The sequence below is a fragment of the Prinia subflava genome, chromosome 1 (assembly GCF_021018805.1).
Source record: "Prinia subflava isolate CZ2003 ecotype Zambia chromosome 1, Cam_Psub_1.2, whole genome shotgun sequence".
Lineage (NCBI taxonomy): Eukaryota > Metazoa > Chordata > Aves > Passeriformes > Cisticolidae > Prinia > Prinia subflava.
Window position 1 is genome coordinate 8,555,467 of NC_086247.1, and position 20,506 is coordinate 8,575,972.

General features: G+C 40.8%; 1 protein-coding gene across 5 annotated transcripts in view; it reads right to left on the minus strand.

Annotated features, from left to right (window-relative positions):
• The window catches only part of EFR3A (EFR3 homolog A), a 78,107-nt gene extending 70,839 nt beyond the window's left edge, over nt 1-7,268 (minus strand). For 2 of the 5 annotated variants that reach the window (XM_063410537.1, XM_063410453.1), the window contains exon 1: nt 2,786-2,818. Coding sequence is in view for 1 of the 5 variants with exons in the window: in XM_063410766.1 (XP_063266836.1) it covers nt 2,786-2,795 (10 nt within the window). In the remaining 4 variants the exon portion in view is untranslated. Of the gene's footprint in view, nt 1-2,785; nt 2,840-7,208 lie in introns of those variants that run through there. The other 3 variants (XM_063410766.1, XM_063410699.1, XM_063410620.1) reach the window with 3 other exon arrangements.
• Between the last annotated feature and the right edge of the window lie 13,238 nt (nt 7,269-20,506).

Sequence of the window (20,506 nt, forward strand, 5' to 3'; positions counted from 1 at the left end):
AAGTGAGAAACACATACTGCCTGTACCGCACAGGCTATCTAGTTATAAGTTCTTTGGGTTTGCTTTTAAATAAAAGCACTATTTAATCTTTTACTCCAGTTTCTTTGTGATAAAGCACAGTTTAGACAATTACTAAAATATGAGTAGTTAAAACCTACTCCTACTGTAATCTAACAGAAATGAGAAAACACATTTCAGAATTCTCAACATTTCAGAATTCGTATTTCAACTTCAGCTGAAGACACCAATCATGTTTGCAAGACAAACTCCTAACATAAAGTTAAACATAAAAAGTCCAGGGAAAAGCTACACCTTGGCAAGGTTGATCCAAGTGCTGCAGCACTGACAGAGCATCACAGCTCCACTGCTGATGTCAACACAAATGCCACGTCATGTCTGGTCAAAGCCAAGCACTTTTACTTATCAAGGTTAAGAGATTAGACTGAAAATTTTCTATTTGGGCTATGACAACTGCATTGAGACTCTAATATTAACATATTTTAGGACTCAGTGCAGCACTAAATCCCCACATTCCTAAGTGGGATGGCTAAACAGGAAAATCAATAGAAAATGTGCTAATCCAAACATGCAATGAACAACTCCTGCAGAGCCCAGCAGCCATGGCTGAGCTGAGGTTCACTGAGAAGAGCATCCATCACCTCTGGCTAATGACCTTTGTTCATCTCTCCCAATCTCAGTGGCACAGCCCAGCTCTCACTTGTGCCCATTTTTCCACAGTTAATACTGAGGAGTTAAAAAGCAAATTGTCCTGTGAGTGTCTCATGCACAGTAATTTCAATACTGACTTCTGAAGTGTCACCAGGAACAGCTGAAGTCCCCAGAAAGACAATTAAATGCTTACTCAGTCTTTATGTAATACCAGATATCTGGAGCTCTCGTGATATTCCAGAACACTGCCTTTAGATCTATACATTCATTCAACTACTGGATTAACAAAAAACAAAGGGAGGGGGAGGGGTAGAATTACCACCAGGAACTGCTACACAGACCCAGGAAACAAAGCAGGACAATAGTGGATAAGGGAATTGATCAGTATGACCCAAGAACTCCATCAAAATTTCCTGTTAATTAGATATTATTTTTCTACTTCATTTGTAAAGAACTCATAGTAACATAACAGAAAACCTTTTTGGAAAATATCTCGCTGCAACAGCCTTTTCTAAGTTTTATTCCTAAAGATGGTCAATGCACTTCTTGATGCGTGGGATGACAGGACTCTATGTGAAAATAAAGTAAAATTAAAAATCCACACAAAAACACCAAGCCTTTAGAAACAACTGAGTCTTTCAGATTTCAAGGACAAATACTTTAAGATTTCAAAGTATCAGCCAACCTGCTTCATCAACGTGCTCTGAAAAGAATCCAATGGAGCCTTTACAGAAGTCTACATTAGCAGGCAGAAGATCTCCTTTCCACATGCAAAACACTTGAATTCCTGAAGGCTCTATCTCTATTGATCAGAAATACAACCGGCCACAAAAGGATGCTTGCCCACCGTAAAATCCAATTGTACTTCTTCACTACCATAACTTTTGGAAGTAAAATATTCTGAAAATACTGTTATTGCACAAGAACTGCAACACACACGTCTCCTAGGTTCCCTTGCCTTCAGCCATGCACTTACACTGATTTAGACAGGCAAAGATAAATAAATGGCTGTGCAGCCCTGAGTGTCTCACTACAGATAAACCCTGCAATCAGTTCTTTTGGTCCCTTTAACTGCCATCTGAATGCAGCAACACAAACTCTACATGCACTGATATGAAAGACCCCAAACATAAGCACATCTGGTTTAAAAGAAAATAAAAATCTTACTTTTCCAGTTCAATTCATTAAAGAAGTGCACACACTCATTCACATGACAGGTGTGACATATCTTACTTACAGTAAGGTATTTTACATGACAGGGGTTGAAACGACACAACACAGAACTACTGTAAGGCATTTCTAGTACCCACAGTCAGAGCTTATTACAAATCACAGCACAGAACAAATGATCAAAGACTTCCTCCTGAAATTCAGCATCCACGAAATTCACTACAAACCTATAGAATTAGAAGGCACTCAGTATGACTGGTACTGTAATTTTATGAATACTTCTTTATCCTCTGGATAAAGCAGATTGCTTTATTCAATGACTGAAGTTGGCAATCTTACAAGAGATCATGTAGAATTTGTTCTAATTAGGAAATCTGATTAAAGGAATAGTTGAATTTATACTTTTGTAATACATTTTATAACTTGATCCTTTGTGCTAGAGAAATTTGCTACTCTTGAAGATAAATAATTTGCTTCTCAGAAACATTTACCTCAAAAAATTTTACTTAATTACGAATGTCAGAAAATTTAAGCCTTATCACTTTTTATCCTAAATAGTGATTCTGTCTTCTATAAACACTAGTTGTAATTTTCCAAAGATAGGATTATAGCTATATCAAGATATACTTTATATCAAAAATATCTTTTTAAGTTTTGAATTAAACTATTTTAGAACACAGTCTAAAGTACAAAATTTAATTTTATACTCTGAAGTTGTAACCAAAGAGGCAAATGCAGAGCCCATATTATTACTGGAAAAATATACGGAGACTTACCAAGACAGAGATTAGATAATATTGGCATCTTAAAATTCTTTAAAATGACAGCAAGAGTATGTTTCTTTTTCCATTTTAATTGCTTAAAAATTTTTAGACCCCAAAGAAAATATCCTAACAGTAAACATCCCTAAATATTGCTTTAATGTACTTAAGAGAAGAATACTTACTGGCAGGCATTGTTAATCAGGGATATGTCTTCAATTTTGCAAATACATAAGAAACTACAAAGAAAACAAACAAACAAACAAAGTCAGGACTACAGCTTTAGACATTTTAGATCCAAATATGCTCAGTAACTTATGCAGAATGAGCCAAAGTCACATTCCTTCAACACCAAAGGGGCTGTTAGCACAGAAATCCAGATATCCTCTCAGCTGCCCAGACTACATTTTGTCAGTTCCTGAGATGCAGTCGCTCTGTTCCTGCCTTTGATGCTGGAGTAAACATTCCTCTCTTGTGTACTGTGACCACTGCTTGGGATGCCAAATTCTGCACAGTCTCACAGGATGCTTCCACTCCAGATGTAAACTACAGCACTTCCCTGTTAAAATGCCTGAGAGAGGTTTCTGTTCAACACTATGAGAAACAACTGAAAAACCTGTGGAGCACTTTCTAGGGCATTTTTTTCCAGGATTAAAAACCACAGATTTTAGATCAGAGTGCAACCTCTTATACAAAATAGCCGCTCACAGGATTTTGATGAAATTAAATTTATTCATAAAATGAACTCATCTGAAGTTGTAATAATCTATTTCAGACATAAAACTAGCCAAATCTACTGTTCAATAATTAGCACTAAAATGCAAATAATTTGAAGATTTTTCTGTCTTAAAGCACTGCATTTGGGTTTTACAAATTGCCAAATGCAAACTCCCCACAAATGTACCTTTCTACAAATAAAACCAAAATCTCAGTTAAAGACACTGAGTGTTGCTGTCTTCAAAAATAAACTAAAATTTTAAATAAAAGATATTCACCTAATAAATGTATGTATACATACACCAAAAAATTTTAGTACCACAAATGGATAATGTGAGAATAAACATCTCATTTGACAACATATGTTTAAATGACCACATATTAAAGCAATTCTCATAGTTGCTAAAAATAAACTTTATTCTCATATATGCATTTCAATCAAAGGTTCCAAATTGCTGACAGCAACTGGAATTAAAAATAGTATTTCAAAGTAAGTTATTTAAAATATCCCATCTATTAGAAAGCTGCATGTCCCTCTCCAAGGCCAGCAGGAGAAGCAGAGTAATTTTATAAAAGGAAATGTGCTGTGGATCATCCTGTCCAACAGACACTTGGAAAAGCAAAATCTCTGGTTCAGAATGTACTTATGGACAGCTGAAACATTACAGAGAACAGATTTACTGACATACAAGAATATAAAAATGCAGAGAACCTGGGGAGAGTTTCAGGGAGTCAAGTGCCAGAGATTCAAAGATTGTCTTACTGACCACCTCCAGCAATCAGAAATTCAATACATTTTCCTAAAATATAACCACTGCTTTTGTCAGCCAAGTCAACTCATTTTTAGAAGATTTTTAGAAGAGTTTTTTGTAGATATTACTAGAAAAGTTGTATAATCAACTAAAACATAGAGCAAATATCTGTTTTTAAATAATTCACTGGGTTTTTAGTCATTTTATGATCTATAACAGGACAAAAAATTCCCTATGGAGGTGGCCTGGCCTCTACATGCAGAACAGACCACAGAATTTCCTCTCCATAAAGTCTTCAATCAGTGTCTCACTTGGCCTAGGAAAAAGTTTAATGCACAGATGCTGTCACCTGTTACAGCAGAACAGAACTAAACTAAACCAAACCAAGATGCTTCCCACTATGAGTCTGCTCAGCTATTTATCACTGAGCTACAATTTTATGTAACCACGGAATTTGATGAAGTAGAACTTAGCTAATCAAAAGAGAGCTATGGAAAATCATGTGATGCCATTTCGTTTCCTAGTCTATCACTTACTATTTAACATATTCCATGTCAATTTGTAGCATTTGAAAGCTCATGGGATGCAACTTATGGATGTAAATACTATACAATATTTTCCTCACCACAGCAACTGACTCTTGAGTATTAAAAAGGTAAAAAAGATCATACCTACCTTTCTGTGGAGGACTAAAAGTTACTGTGTTTTTCCTAAGGATATAATAATAGTACTAAATGTAATTATAATCAAGGTGCAAAGATAGTGAATGTGCCTTAAAAGACAGATGAACAGCTGCATGACACATGAAAGTTGTTCTTCTGAAGAAAAACTTTCAGTTTTGTTTTGAGGTTTTATACCATTTGGCTAAGAAACCCAATGTCAATTCATTGTTCTTCAGAACAAGGATAAAAATACAGTTTGTTTGACTTTTTTTTTTTTTAATTAGCTTGCTGGGATCTGAAATTAAAGGATAGTTTATAAGCACAAATATTTCTCATAATCACGAGATTCCAGAAATTGCATTGAAAGCCAAACAGAAAAGCAGAGATTGTTTACCTGTATGCCCTAATACAATGGAGCTCTTTAAAAGACCTGAAATGGAAAAATTTATATAACCTTGTGCTACAGGCAAAGAAACAGACGTCAGCATACCTGAGATGCTGTATTTTCTTCCAATAAGCCCTCTGTTATGTTATTATGTAATATCATAAATTTTTAACTTGATTTTGAGTCTTCAAAATGAAATTGCCAGCTGGCCTCCTATTCAGTCCTCCAACCTAAGCCAAATAAGGGCACAGGCTTAAGCACCCCTCACAGCCCTGCAGGCATGAACTGAAAAATTAAAAATCCACTGTACATTTACTTTTTAGATCACTTAGTTCCCCCCTCATATTTCCTCTTTGAAAAATTAATCAATGCCTTTAGCTTTGAAAGTAGGCAAATGGCCAGTGCAATGCAAGATTAATAAATCACATGTTCATTCCTAAATATAGACAGTTAAGCTCCAACTACGATTCCCAGAACTCAAAAGATGCAATATAAAATGGATTTCCATACCACAGTGTAATTCTGGGAAAGTACCTGACTTTAGCCTGAATTACCTTTCTCAGGTGCAGAGGCAATGCCATGTATAAAGCTGGCTGAATTAACAAGACTACCCTGCTCTCTTACTCAAGACAGAATGCAACTACAGAAAACATGGTTTGCTTACACTTAAAAAAAAAATGCATATCTTCAAAACTGTTTAAAAATTGTGTGGTAACTTTACAAGGATTACTTCCTTACAGGGTTAGGCTGGGCAGTTAAAAGTCACTGACACCAACCAAAGCTGTTTCTAACCCATACTCTTTATAATTTAAATTTTTTAAGTGCAATCCCTTTTCATTATACTTGAATTTTCAAATACGGTGAATGCTCTTACACCTCCTTTAACTTGCATGCAATATAAAATTTGTTCATTCTTTTCCACTGCACAAGTTTGCATCAGAAGTCGAGAGAAGTTACTGTCCATCGTGAACTGCCAACATTTACAATATCTAAAACAGTTGTTTGATCACAAACTGTATTTTAATTACATTTTTGTGAGGTTTTTTTCCTGAATCAGAAATTAATGATGTTCTAGCAGCCTTTTTTAAATAAATAATAAAATAGTTATTAAAAGGTTTAAATAAAACCCACAGATAAGCCTTTAGGTCTATCAGTGAACTATAATGAAGATTTCAACTCCAAACCACCAATTTCTCAAAGAAATGTTACCATATGTTTAGGAGTATTAACTGCATGTTTTCAAGCAAGATGTCTTGAAGTTACTTGAGAAAATATTTCAAATTCTATAAATAAATTACAAATGTTTTAGAAAGTAATTACCTATAAAATCCCAAAGCCTTGGTTTAGCTTACCTACTCAGTTTGCACAGCAAACATGTAATACCTGGGCTAGTGAACTGGGTTTTGATATAGCAACTAAAACTGTGGTTTAAAGTTATAGGCTTTCCCACAAGTCCTACAACAGCATAGAGTAAATCCATGCCACGATCTTTTCTTCCTTGTATCTCAGCTCACAGGACCACGGGATACCTTTCTAGGTATCCAAAAAGAGACGTTTTACTACAGTTTTCAGTAACAGGATCTGCGAACCCACACCTCAGTTATCTAAAGCATGGTTCCGTGATGCACAATTAACTTTAAAGATGAAGCCAAGACAGCTCATACTGTCATCCTCCTGTCAATTTGCATCGTGTTCCGTTAATATCTCGGTGTCTTAAGGTCCATTTGAGGAAAACCTGCTGAGGGAACTCCCAAAGCCCTTCCCGGTAAAAGCGGGGAGGGGAATCCGCTCGCTGCCCGCAGCCCCGCTGTCCCCACAGCTCCAGTGGGGCTCCTGTCAGCCCTTCCGCCGGGACCCAGCGCCCACAGGGACACCCCGAGCCGCTGCCGCGGCGGCTCCGGGCTGAGGCGATGCCCTGAGGATTCTGCTCCCGCGCCAGCCAGGCGGCCCGAGCCTCCCGCCACTCCCTCAGCGCCCATCCTCCTCGTTCCCAAGCGCGGAGAAGGGGAATGACGCGGGAGATCGCGACAAGGAGGCGATTGCCAGGGTGTGCGCGAGTACCGGGAGCACTGCCTGGGTGCCCCAAACTCACCTCAGCCTCTCCTCCGGCTCGCTTTAGCAGCCGCCATCTTCGCCCACCCCCCCGCCCCATCCAGTTCTCTGTGGCGCAGTGCACGCCGGGAGCTGTAGTTCTATCAGGAGTATTTCCGTGCCCTTTTCCGCCCATCCATCCCTCCCACACACAGAGGACGCCCAGGGGTCGTGGCGGATGAAGAAGCGCCCCGACACGGCACGGGGCGACAGCTCCGGGACATGGGGCCGGCTGAGCCCGGCCAGGCGCGGGCCGGGCGGGCGGAGGCCGCCGAGGCGGACCACAACTCCCAGAGGCCCTTGCGGGGCGGGCTCGCCGGCTCCTGGGGCGGCGCTCCCCGTGTGTCGCGCCCGGCCCCGCGCCGTGAGGGCGGCTCGGAGCCGCCGCCGGGACTCGGTGCCGGTGTCCGGTGCCTCCGGCCAGGGCGCGGCTCTGGGCTCCTCTCAGGCATCCTCCACTGAAGGGCGGGGTACGGGCGGGCGAGCGGTGCTGGACACTCCTCTGAGACGGGAGTTCAAACGCACCCACACAGACCGTGATGCCAAACCCTGGTGAAAATCAGTGAAACCCAAGGCAGCACAATCTCTTAGTCTGTTTTCCTTGAAATAATACTGCTGGCTTCCAAATCGGGTGCCTTTGATGGCAGATTTTCCAGACAGGCAAGGGGAAATCGGAAGTCTTTCATAGAATCGTTAAGGTTGGAAAAGACCTCCAAGGTCTTTGAACCCAACCTATAACCCGACACCACCTTGTCAAGCAGACCATGGCACTGAGTGCCACATCCAGAGGTTGAACCACTTCCCTGGGCACCTTTTTCCTTTGCTTAATTACCCGTTCAGAGAAGAAAGTTTTCCTGAACCTCCCCTGGTGCAACTTGATGCAGTTTCCTCTTGTCCTGTTGCTTTTTGCCTAAAAAAGTGACTGATCCCCACCTGGATACAACCTACTTTCAGATAGTTGTCGAGAACAAGAAGGAACCCCTGAGCCTCCCTTTCTCCAGGTAAAAACTCTGAATTCCTCAGCTGCTTCTTACCAGACTTGTGCTCCAGCCCCTTCCTCAGCACTGTTGTCCTTTAATGGACATAGTGCAGCACTTCAGGGTCATTTTGTCATGAAGAGCCCAAAACTGAGCACAGGAGTTGAGGAGTGGCCTCAGCAGTGCTGGGTACAGGGAGACAGTCAATGCTCTCACACTGTTGCTGACACAGGCCACATTCCATTGACCTTGGCCACCTGAGCAAACACTGGCTCATGTTCAGCCACTGTTGAGCAGCACCCCCAGGGCTTTTTCCACCAGCGTCTTTCCAGCCACTCTTCCTTAAGCCTGCAGTGCTGCATGGAGCTGTTGTGACCAAAGTGCAGGAGCTGGCACTTTGCCTTGTTGAACCTCATATGATGGTCTTGGTCCATTGATCCAGCCTATAGCCCTAAATGCCCATTTCTTGTTGTAGTAGTTCCTGCTAAAGGAAGACATGTCAATCCATTTGACTTTATATCTTTCACTGACTTCAGTTCTGCTTGTTTTGCATCTGTTAAAAACTAGTATTTCATTTTCTTGAGCTTTTGAAACTACTTGAAGCTTTCTTTTCACCAATAGTAGAAACAGGATCAGTATTTCACTTGTGTTCCTTGAAAAAAATCCCTAAAAATGTGGAACTGAGGAAGTGAGATGTCTACACGTCTCGCAGTTTTCAGCAGTATCCAAAACATGTTAATTTGCGAAAATTGGACAGACTCTCACATGTGGGTGCAACTGAGCAAGTTAAAGGAATAAACTGTAGTCCTTCTTATTCGTTTGTGTGATTTCTGAAATGCAGCTTATGGCTTTGAAGTCTTGGGGCCAAACATAATGGAAGTGTTAAGACGGTGAACAGTCAGCCTTCCATAGATATATATATTGAGTCACTGCCTGCAAAGCAGAACATGTTGGCATTTGCAGCCATTTTATTAAGGTTTCTGCCAACAACAGTCAGAACTACATAGATCTACGTTTGCCCTTTGTCCTTCAAGTACAGCTGGTGATAAAAATCCTCCTCATTTTCTGAAACCTAGAGGAAAGTTGTTTTTTTTTTTTCATCAGCCAAAAATTTAAATGCATTATTATGGTTTTAACTCATGTCAGATGCAGCTTTAGTGCAAAGATCGTCCTTCTAACCATCAGCTATAGGCAGTCTGTTCTCTTTACTGAAGTGTTTCATTCCAGCTATTCCTCTCATTTTTCTTTTATCTGTGCATGAGGGCATGCTGCCTCCAATGTTCTCGTCATGCCATATGGTTTCAGCAGAATGCTGGCAAGAAGTGCAATTGCTAGATCTTCCTAGTTGTCTAAACAAAACAAGCAGCAAGCCAGGTTGGAGACACTACTCACAGATATTAAATGTAACACTGAGAGTAGCATCTTGATTTCTCTAAAACAGTTTAAAACCAGTTTCAGTTGCCTGACATTATAGTTCCTGTTTCTGTGATGAATGTTCTTTATTCTTTGAGGGTTTTCAAAATGTTTTCCCTCATTTTTATTGTTTTAAACACATCCGTGTATATGGAGTAGCCTTACAAAGCTCACATAACAGGATAAATACAGTGTTGGGATTGGAGTTTGTTTGAAGACAGCTGATATGTTTAAAAGCAGTCCTCTTTTATTACATTATTACATAAACCATGTGGTATGTTATATTCAATAAAAGTCAATAAAGCCCTTACCATAATCGTAGTGCTGTTGTTTAAAACAACTGTTTTCCTAATTCATTTTCAAAACAGAGGAAACAGCTGTAGTCTATGAATATGTATGTGTTGATCTCTTTGAGCTTTTTTATATATTACATAATGGGTAGCAAATTTGGTTGTGAATTACAATTTTTCATTTTAGTGAGAACATTTAGTGAGAAGAGTAACTAGACACCTTTTTGTCCAACACCAATTTTTCATTTACTGTCAATGAAAGATGGATGTGATCCTTTGACCACATCTAGGCTGACAATCAAACTACCAAGTAAGATTAAGAAAAAGTTGAATTGCATACAAAAACATTGCTGCATAGCTAATTTGCAGCCAGATTCTCTGGTTTTACACCCTCTCATCCCAAGCCCATCTAAGTGGACTGGCCAGTTTTTCTTGAATATGTCCTAAATCTCCCGGAGCAACAGTTTGTACGCATGCTGGTCCACATATGCACAAAACTCCATGGCCCAAGTGACCTGCTTTTACAGTTCTTTAAAAAGTCATGGTCATCATACTGGAGCAAGTCCAGTGGATGGCAACTAGTAACTGGAGGGAGATGGGCCTGTTCAGCCTTGAGAAGAGACAGCTGAGAGGGACCTCATCAATATCTGTCAGTGTCTGTGGGGAGGTGACAGAGGATGGACCAGGCTCTGCTTGGTGGTGCCCAGCAATAGGACAAGAGGCAATGGGCAGAAACTGATGCTCAGGAAGTTCTGGCTAAATATGAGGAAGAACTTCACTGTGTGGGTGACTGAGCACTGGTACAGATTGGCCAGAGGGTTTGTAGAGTCTCCCTTCCTGGAGATGTTCAAGAACCATCTGAATACAATCCTGTGCCATGTGCTATGGGATGACCCTGCCTAAGCAGGGAAGTTGAACCAGATGACCCAGATGGTCCCTCCCAGCCTTATCCATTCTGTGATTCTATGAATATTATATTAGCAGAGCTTTTAGAGCTTTCACTTGAGTAGTATCTAAAGTGTGAGACAGAAACCTCTTGTTCAGCAGCCAATAATAAAATGTGAAATGCACAAGTAATTTGGCAGCAGCAGTTCTACATTTTCTGATTGGATTACTAAGTCATTTAAGACTGCAATCAAATGTTCAGAATTTGCAGCAAGCAGCAAAAAGTACTTCAGTTTGAAATGCTCAAGGAGTTTCAAAGGGTAGCAGAAAATATTAGTTAGCCTTAGATGGTCTAAGAGAATGAGCTCTTCAATGAGTTTTAAAGAAAAAAATATGTATTTTATCCAGTTAGGAATTCTTGGTTCCTCCCCCTGGGTGGAGCATCTCACAATGGGATGATGTAATTTTATGGGTCACGCAGTGAGGCTTGATGGCGTGTTAACAGAGACTGGATGGCCTGATAGCCCCGGAGGGAGTTATGAGGTGTGGGTCATGGAAGAGATAAAGAACATTGCCCCAGCTGGTTTTAACAGGTGGTGATAGAATACATGCTTTTGGTTACATCTTACATTGTAACCTAAGAAACAAAGGACCTCAGGGGAAACCCGAGGTAACTCCAAGGAGCTGGAGTTATCAAGGATCAGAAACCCACTGTATGCCAGTGAGGAAGATATATCAGCAGCCTATGAGGGGGCTCAAGTGGACTCTGAAGTTATTGACACAGAAGTGACTCCTCTTGGCACCACAATTGCCTGTGCTACACTGAGGGTTCAAAGGAAACATCTCAACATGTCACACAGCCGGCACTACATGGAGAAAATGGGTAGCATTAGTTACACAGTGAGCCCAAATGGCAAACCCAGTTTCCCAGGAATCTTAGAAGAGCTTATGGACTGGCCAGAAGCCAGAGATTTTAGAGCATTGCCTCAGAAGGTGACTCATGCCCAAGAAGCACCACCATATAACAATTACCAGAAAATGAAAGAGACAATGTTTTATTTACAGATGGATCCTGCTGTGTGAGAGGAAACCATTGGAGGTGGAAAGCTGCTGTGTGGAGACCCACAAAATGCAACGAGTTGTGGAGGCTGCTGAAGGGGAAAGTGAGTCAAGCTAATTTGAGGTGAAAGCCATCCAACTAGCCCTGAATGTGAAAAATGGCTTGTACTCTACACTGGCTCTGGGATGGTGACTAATGCCCATGGAGGTGGAAGAAGAGCAATTGGCAATGCAGGAGTAAACCCATCTGGGCTGCTGCATTATGGCAGGACATTGCTGCACGGGTAGAAAACTTGACTCTGAGGGTACATCATGTAGTGTTCATGTGCCCAAAAGTCATGCCACTAGGAACATCAAAACAATGAATGGGTAGCTAAGCCTGCCAAAATTGGAATAGCTCAGGTAGATGTCGACTGGGAGTGAAAGGGTGTGAGCTATTTATAGCCCAAGGGGCCCATGATGCAACTGGACATGTAAGAAGGGATTCCACATAAAGGGCGGATGATTGAGGGATGGACCCGGCCACAGAAGCCATCACACTTGTTTTCAGGAATGTGAAATGTGCTGCAATCAAGCCAGCTATGCAAGTGAAATCTCTTTGGAACAGAGGGCAGTGGGTGCATGTCTGATATGGCGAGACCTGGCAAATTGACTGCATTGGGGTACTGCCACAAACACACCAAGGCAAGAGCTACGTCCTCATTGTGGTAGAAGCAACAACTGGCTGGGTGGAAACATATCCAGTAAACTGTGCCACTGCTCAAAACACCATCTTAGGCCTTGAGAGACCCATTTTACAGTGACATGGTACCCCAAAGAGAACTGAGTCAGACAATGGGACTCACTTTTGAAATAACCTTATCAACTCTTGGGCAAAGAAACATGGCATTGAGTGGATGTATCACATCCCCTATCACCCACAAGCAGCTGGAAAATTGAGAGGTGTAATGGACTACTGAAGACTGTGTTAGAAGTGTTAGGTAATGAAGCATGGAAGCACTTGGATACAAATTTGTCAGAAACCACTTGGCTGGTTAACATTCCTAACTGCCCTGGTCCTGCCCAGACTAAACCCCTACACACTGTGGGAGGGGATAAGGTACCTGTACTACACACAGGGAAGGGGTTGGAGAAGCCAGTGTGGATTTCTCCTACCATAAGAAAAGGTAGAACCATTCATGGAATTCTGGATGTACTTGGTGGGTAATGCAGAAGAATGGAGTGACCTGGTATACCTCAAGGAGACTTCATCTTTGGGGAAAAATACCCTCTGGAGAAAATTTTAAATTGTAGGAAGTAAAGCAGCAGGAATGACATGAACTGATGAGAATGAATATTGTGAGGAACAAGGAGAATGCAGTGATGATCTGTGCCAGACTGCTGTCAGTGACCAATGATCAAGTGTCCTGCTTCTCCTGTCCTGACCACCCATCCTGATGAAATGGAGCCCAAGCCATGGATCTGGAGGGGTGATGGAAGCCCATTAAATGGCAAAATAATATTTATCTGTGAAAGGATGGTGGATAGAGGTTAATGAAAATATGTGTTGGGTGTAGAGATGATTTAGGGACGTACTTTAAGAGGTATGTGTGCATAAGAATGAATTCCAGTAATGAGAAATAAATAGAATGGAATATTTGGAAGATATATAAATTGTGTGGGATTTGAGTATAACTCAAATACTATGGAATAAGGGATGGAGACTGCATTGGGTCTGACTGAGGCAGAGTTAATTTTTTCTTAGCAGCCCTCAAAGTGCTGTGCTTTGCATTGGTAGCTGGAGGGGTGTTAATAACACAGTGGTGTTTTGGCTACTGCTGAGCAGTGCTGGCACAGCATCTGTGCTGTCTCTCTAACATTCCTCCCCTACTCCCCTGTCAAGGGGCTGGGAGTGGGCAAGATCCTGGGAGGGGACACAAGCAGGTCAGCTGACCCAAATTATCCAAAGGGATAACATCACCTCAGATAAAAAAGCTAAGGTAGGGAGGAGGAATGGGGGATATTTGTTATTTATCAATGTTTGTGTTCCAGAATAACCACTCCACGTGTTCCTGCTTCCCGGAAAGTGGCTGAAAATTGACCACCAATGGGAAGTAGAGATCAATTTTTCTTTCCCTTTGCTTATGCACTCACAGATCCTAAACTGCCTTATCTCAACCAAGCAGTTGTTTTCCATCTTATTTTTCTCTCCCCTGCCCTACTGGGGAATGATAGAGCGGCTTGGTGAGCACCTGGCATCCAGCCAAGGTCAACCCATTCCAGCATTGTTAAACTGCAGAGATAAAATCCCCAGGGCTTGTGTTAGGCCTTTCACTCTGTCATTGTTAATTTTGTCAGGAGCCCTGGTGGATGCAAACTGACGATATTAACCAGCCGTGAAAAGCGAAGCAGAGAGTTCATGCCAATTGCGCACTCTGGACCATCCAGTAGTTCCTGCTTGATATCAGGTTTTTCCCCAGTCTCACCTCAAGTGAGAGTCCTCAGTGACAGCTCTGCTCACTGGAATGACAGCTGTCAGAGGAACAGCAAAAAAGATTGGAATGACTACATCTTTTAGAAATTCCCAGAAAGTGCTGAGCAGCCACTGACAGAAAAGTCTTGCAGATGTCTCAGAGCAAAAATCTTAAAATTGCAGTCCAAATCCCCACATACCTTTAAAAACCATGGCCATATATACTTGGAGAGTTAATTCCACATCATGTCACTATTACAGGACCCTCAAGGGAGTAAAAAGGTTCTCATATGGCATATATCTACACACATATGTATTTGGTAACAAATAATAATTTATGATTCACAGAGGTTTTATTCTTAAGCCATTAATTGCCTTAAAGATGCTTTGCAACAAAATTATTCTGAGGAAATGTTCTTATTCCATTGGATTACATATTTTCCATCCTTTCTGTCATCAGGAGTGTCTATAATTATGATTTTTCTGGCAGACTGATGCAATCTTGATAGATTTTATTTTTAGAATAGGCAGTGTTTCTATAAGTAAATGAGGTTATACTATCATATTCAAGTGAGGTCTGTGTGATTAAAACTTAACTTGTCCAATGGAGGGCAGAAAGAGAATGAAGTACAGAGCTTTCACCAAAGGAGTGAATGGCAGTGGCATGCCTCAGACATTCCATGTGAAACTCAGATTTCCTGAAAGGTTATCTGTAAGGAGAGCTGTTCATGTGCACAGGTGGTCACACTGCAGTATTTTATGCACCAAAATCAGAGACTTTATGTATTAGTCAAGTTCCCACTCTGTTCTACTAAGCTGCTGATGTACCTTGGCATATTGTGTGGATCTTCACTTGAAGTGTTCTCTTCCCTTTGCTGTAAAATAGGAAAATAGTGTCAAAATTTTGGATTACCATAGCATTCAAAAATAGAATCTAATTATTCTCTTACATTTTCAGTCTTGACTAGATTATATATATTTTTTGGGAACCAGTTAAAACCCACTAGAAAAGAATGAATGTGGTCCAAGAATATTTGCTTTTGCTGCAAAAACTATTTATTCTGTGTCATTTGAAGTGCTGACAACAAATAATGCACATTATGTCCCATAACTTTTTTGTGTGGTTTTTTTTTTTGGTGTTTTTTAAATTTGTTGTTGTTGTTGTTTGTTTGTTTGTGGTTGTTTTGTTTTGTTTTGTTTCTAAGGCTTTTGCAATCACACTGACCACTCTCCAATAAGTTGGGAAACAACAGGTCAATTTTAACCACATTAGACAATGATAGAAGTTTCACACATAAAATGGTTCTGGAGGTATTGTGAAAATCTGTAAAATGGTAGGCAAAAGTGAACTGAATTCAGGACCTCACTGAGGGAAAAAAAAAAAGCTACAGACACAAGCAACAGCAGACATCACAGATAGAACACCAAGCCAGGCCTGACTGTGCTTCTTTCTTCCCAGATGGCAGTGAGGGAATGGAGGGGGAGAGAGGAGGGGCTACTAAAATATCATGGAATGAGATCATGATGAAAATAAAAGAAGAATTTGAATTATCACAGTACATGTACAGGTACAGGAATGCAAACTCACACAAAATCAAGATTTACTTATTCCACTGTTCACAGAAAAAAAAATCTTGGTAATACATTTTGGATAAAGATATGTCACATCCATAAAAATAACCAAATAAATTCCTAAACGGCCTGTGGGTGACAGCCTCGGCTGAGTAAAAAAAATACCTAATTTCCTATCACAGTGGGCCAGATTCTCAGCCTGTGTGAACTGGCAGGATTAATATGAAGTTAATTGAGTTGTGCTGACCTAATGACAATTTGCCCACTGGTTTAGGATGTTAAAAATACTTCCTAGGAAATACATAAAATAATAATAAAAAAAAGACAGGAATAAGTCTTGGGAAAATGGACATACATTACATTAGGGAAGTAAAATAAGAATATCTGTTTTAAGAATATCAGAACAAAGTAGGATATTCACCCTTTCTAGCTCAGGACATTTCTCTGGTTTCTTTACCCTGTGTCAGGAAGTAGGGTGTGTTTGCAGGGAAGACCTGGGCATGTGTGGGCACAAGGAGGAGACTGGGACTGGTATTGCAGAGGGGTCAGCAATACCAAGAAACACAGAGTGGCACTGGGGGAGCAGAACCTGGCAACCCCTCTTGGCTGAAATGCACAGGCTGAAATGCACGGGTTGAAATGCTCACCACAAAATTCTCCCTCCCGTGCTAGGAACAGGCACAGGAATCCCACTGCCCCTCTGCTGATACCTCATCTTTGCAGGAAATGATGGCTAACTTGAAGTGCTGGGGTTAAGGGTGGCTAACAAATGTCTTGGGTCAACTCATATAATTTCAGATATTTTAAAAAATAAATTCCCCCCATTCCAACTGCAGGTAAGCCCAGAAGATTTTTTGCAGCTGTATTAGAATGTTTGACCCACTCTGTCTTTTTAGATAAATTTTGAAATAATGCTACATGGAGCAAAATCTGCAGGAAATTTTGTTTTGAAAATACAGTGTAGGTGTAATTTTTTTTTTTCTATTTTTTTTGCAGTCAGTGTTATTTGGCACATACATCAGATTTGCATTTTCCTGCAAAGTTACAGTGTGAGCAATAGATAAATAAGTCACAAGCTCTATTTAAAAAATGCCAGGAGGTGGCGTGTGCCTACCTAATTTCCTCCCTCAGACTCAAGCACAGTTTTGCACTGCAAATACCTATCATATATATGCATTTGCTTCCACTTGGATTTCTGCCACGTTTTAGGTACATAGCAATTAATGTTTACCAAAAGAGAAACTCTTCTCTAATGTGTTTGTTCAGTGTGAGCCCCAGTGGAGCATTTGTTACCTCTTCAGATTTTGCTTTTGTAACTTAATTTCCTGGTGGACTGTTGCCTTAATGCTCATCAATACTTATTTCCTCACTAAATGTACATGCTAATTTGCTTTTCACAGCACCTTTTTGAGATGAGCAGATAAGACACTTTTACCTCATTTGAACTGAGGCTAAGGCAGATTAAGTTTTGGGCACAGAGTTTGCCAATGCAGAAAACTTGGGTTTTCCTTTCTGGAATTTTGTCCAGCAGGGCAATTGTGACTGCTCTACCAAGTGTCCCCTTGTAGAAAAGCAATCACTGTCAATACCTATCCACTGATTTCCAGTGCCTAAAGAAGTTTCCCCTCTAGTCCTATCTCCTAGATCTAAGGTTCATCTTGTTTTTTAATCCTTCTGCACCACCATGAGTGGAGACAAGTGGGTATAGTTTCTTATTTCCGTGAAAAAATTGCAAAATTGTAAGTAGTTGCCAAGGACAAAGAAGGGATTTTGTGTTACGGGAGAGGTGGGGAGACCCATAGTCCAGAGGAACTGAGGAGGAGGAGAGGAGGTGAAGGCAGAGCCCCTGACCTACTGTATCTCAAAGCCTTCCAGAGTCATACTGGCATCACCCAGCATCCCTTCCCAAAGCCCACCAAAAAAACCCTGAAAAAACCCAAAAAGCAGGAGAATTCCCCTATATGCCTCACAGCCCCTTGGTCTTCTCAGCCCCTTCGTGAATTTCTCATGGTTTTTTTAAGGCATCCCCTCCTTTCCTCTTTTGCACTTACTGCCCACATTGCCACTACCATCAAGCTGAATTTTGCCTAGGGAACTGAAATACTGATTGAAAGCTGCTGCCACCAAAGACATAAAAAGTATTTTTTGTTCCTCTCCTCTCCTCTCCTCTCCTCTCCTCTCCTCTCCTCTCCTCTCCTCTCCTCTCCTCTCCTCTCCTCTCCTCTCCTCTCCTCTCCTCTCCTCTCCTCTCCTCTCCTCTCCTCTCCTCTCCTCTCCTCTCCTCTCCTCTCCTCTCCTCTCCTCTCCTCTCCTCTCCTCTCCTCTCCTCTCCTCTCCTCTCCTCTCCTCTCCTCTCCTCTCCTCTCCTCTCCTCTCCTCTCCTCTCCTCTCCTCTCCTCTCCTCTCCTCTCCTCTCCTCTCCTCTCCTCTCCTCTCTTTTTCCTTTTTAAATGTATTTAGTTATATGAATGTGCCAAGTTCATAAATAGAAAGCTGTGGTAAAGGTGTTTTTTGGTCTAGTTTGAGTTGGATGCAGCAGCCTGGGAGGAGGTCATGGCCTGACCTGACATCTGTGACTGCCAAACCTGGCACTGGTTTCAGCTGTGCTCTCAGGTGTGCCAGCTGCTCCTGTGTGCTCACAACCTCATTCTGTGAGCCATATGTCCCTCATTAAGGGTTCACTTTAGGTGCCACCCTGAAGACAAAATTCCTTAGGGCCAAAACTGATCAAAACATTGGCAGCCAGGAAGGCCAGCATTTCCACAGCCTGGTTACTGCTGTCTGTAAAGAAGCCTGATGCTGTCTATTATTCACATTCTTTTTCTTTAAGCACTGGAATTTATTAATTTTGCCCAGAGTGATCTAGAACTTGCACAGCCAAGTGCCATATAGTGCTGTGTATATCTTAGTTCTCTGAAGCTTATTCCTGCACTCTGGGAACAAATTAATCTGACTCTCCCAAGCTGATTGAGATACACAATGAAAGAGTGAAGGACTGAGCATGTATTTAAATACAGTGGAATCTGACTGAAAAACCCAAACCACACAAAAAATCTAAAAAGGATGTAGTTTTAAAATGCAGCTTTTTGATGTTCTTAAAGTCCAAAACCACTTCAAGAAATGCTGTTCAGAAAATCACTGGCAGAGTTGCTTTTCTGACTTTGCCCGACAGAAGAAAATTCAGTGAAGTAAGCAAGATTTTTATACATGTGAACAGACAAAATTTAGCTCTGAGTTGTTCATCTGCTGTGACTGCAGCAGAAAATGTTATCTGACCATATTCTGTTCTTTATCTTGGTATGATTTTGATAGAAGAGAGATGACATTTATCCTGTATTTAACACATCTCAGGAAATTTTTTAAAGTTTTAAATAGAAAAATATCTATAGCCCTTTCAAACCAATCCTGCCTCTGTGAATAGGTAATTACTGAGATTAAACAAGTGTCTCTAAATTGCTTATACATTCCAATTGCTTCTATTTTCTGCTGGCTTTATGATTTGCCTTCTAAAGAAAGCATGAAAGAGATATTTGCTTTGCTTTTGAAATAGCCTGCAGAAGATATGACTTTCATTTTAGGAACAGCAACAATTTGCCGTTTCTGAGGAATAAAAACTTTATGTTGCGATCTTGAACTGGTTTTCATTTCAAAGTTTCTGAAGCAAGAGAGCTTGTATGTATTTTTAATCTCCTAAATTGAAAATCTCATACTATCGAAGAAAATAAAAGCAGCAAACAAAAATTCTAGTTGAGTTAAAATAATAATGTGGCTCTTTTCTCCAAGAAAAGTGTCATTGATGAAAGAAATTGCTGTGCCTGATCCTCAATCCTAGTATTCAACACTTGCAGCAATAATAGCAGGTAATTTTTTTAGTCCTTTACATTGTACTGTTGGAGATGTTCTGTTCTTAATCTAAGATTGTAAATATGAGTAAACCATGGTCCTGCTGACAGATATTCCTTTGACTTCAGCAGACCAGTGATGACTTTCACAAGTCTCTGCAGCTCAAATGTGATCAGGACTAAGCACAAATCTTACGTTTGCTTGTATCTCTTTCTGAATTTTACTGAATTCTAATTACTGAATTTACCAGGAAGAAACTGTTCATTTTATTTGTGAACTTTGAGAAGATTTTCTTTCTTTGTTTTATTTGTGAACCACAAAAAAACATAAAAAATGTTACACAGTATTTTTAGTACTTGTGCCTTAATTTTGAGTAGTATATTTAGTATACCTGAATATATAAATTTAATATACCTGTGCCTGGAAGGAACTTAAACAAAGGATGAGACAAGACTATTTACAAAAGCATATAGTGACAGGATGAGGGGAAATGGGTTCAAATTGAAAGAGAGTAGGTTTAGATTAGATATGAGGGAAAAGGTCTTTACTGTCAGGGTGGTGAGGCACTGAAACAGGTTGTCCAGAGAAATGGCCCATCCCTGGAAGTGTCCAAGGCCAGGCTGGACAGTGCTTCAGGCAGCCTGGTCTGGTGGAAGGTGTCCCTGCCCATGGCAAGGGTTGGAACTGGATGATCTTCCAAGTCCCTTCCAGCCCAAGCCATTCTGATTCTATGATAATGCCTTTTGTCTAAAGAAGCCGGACAGATTTTACACATATAGACTCTGCAAGAATCTCTTCCTTACTACTT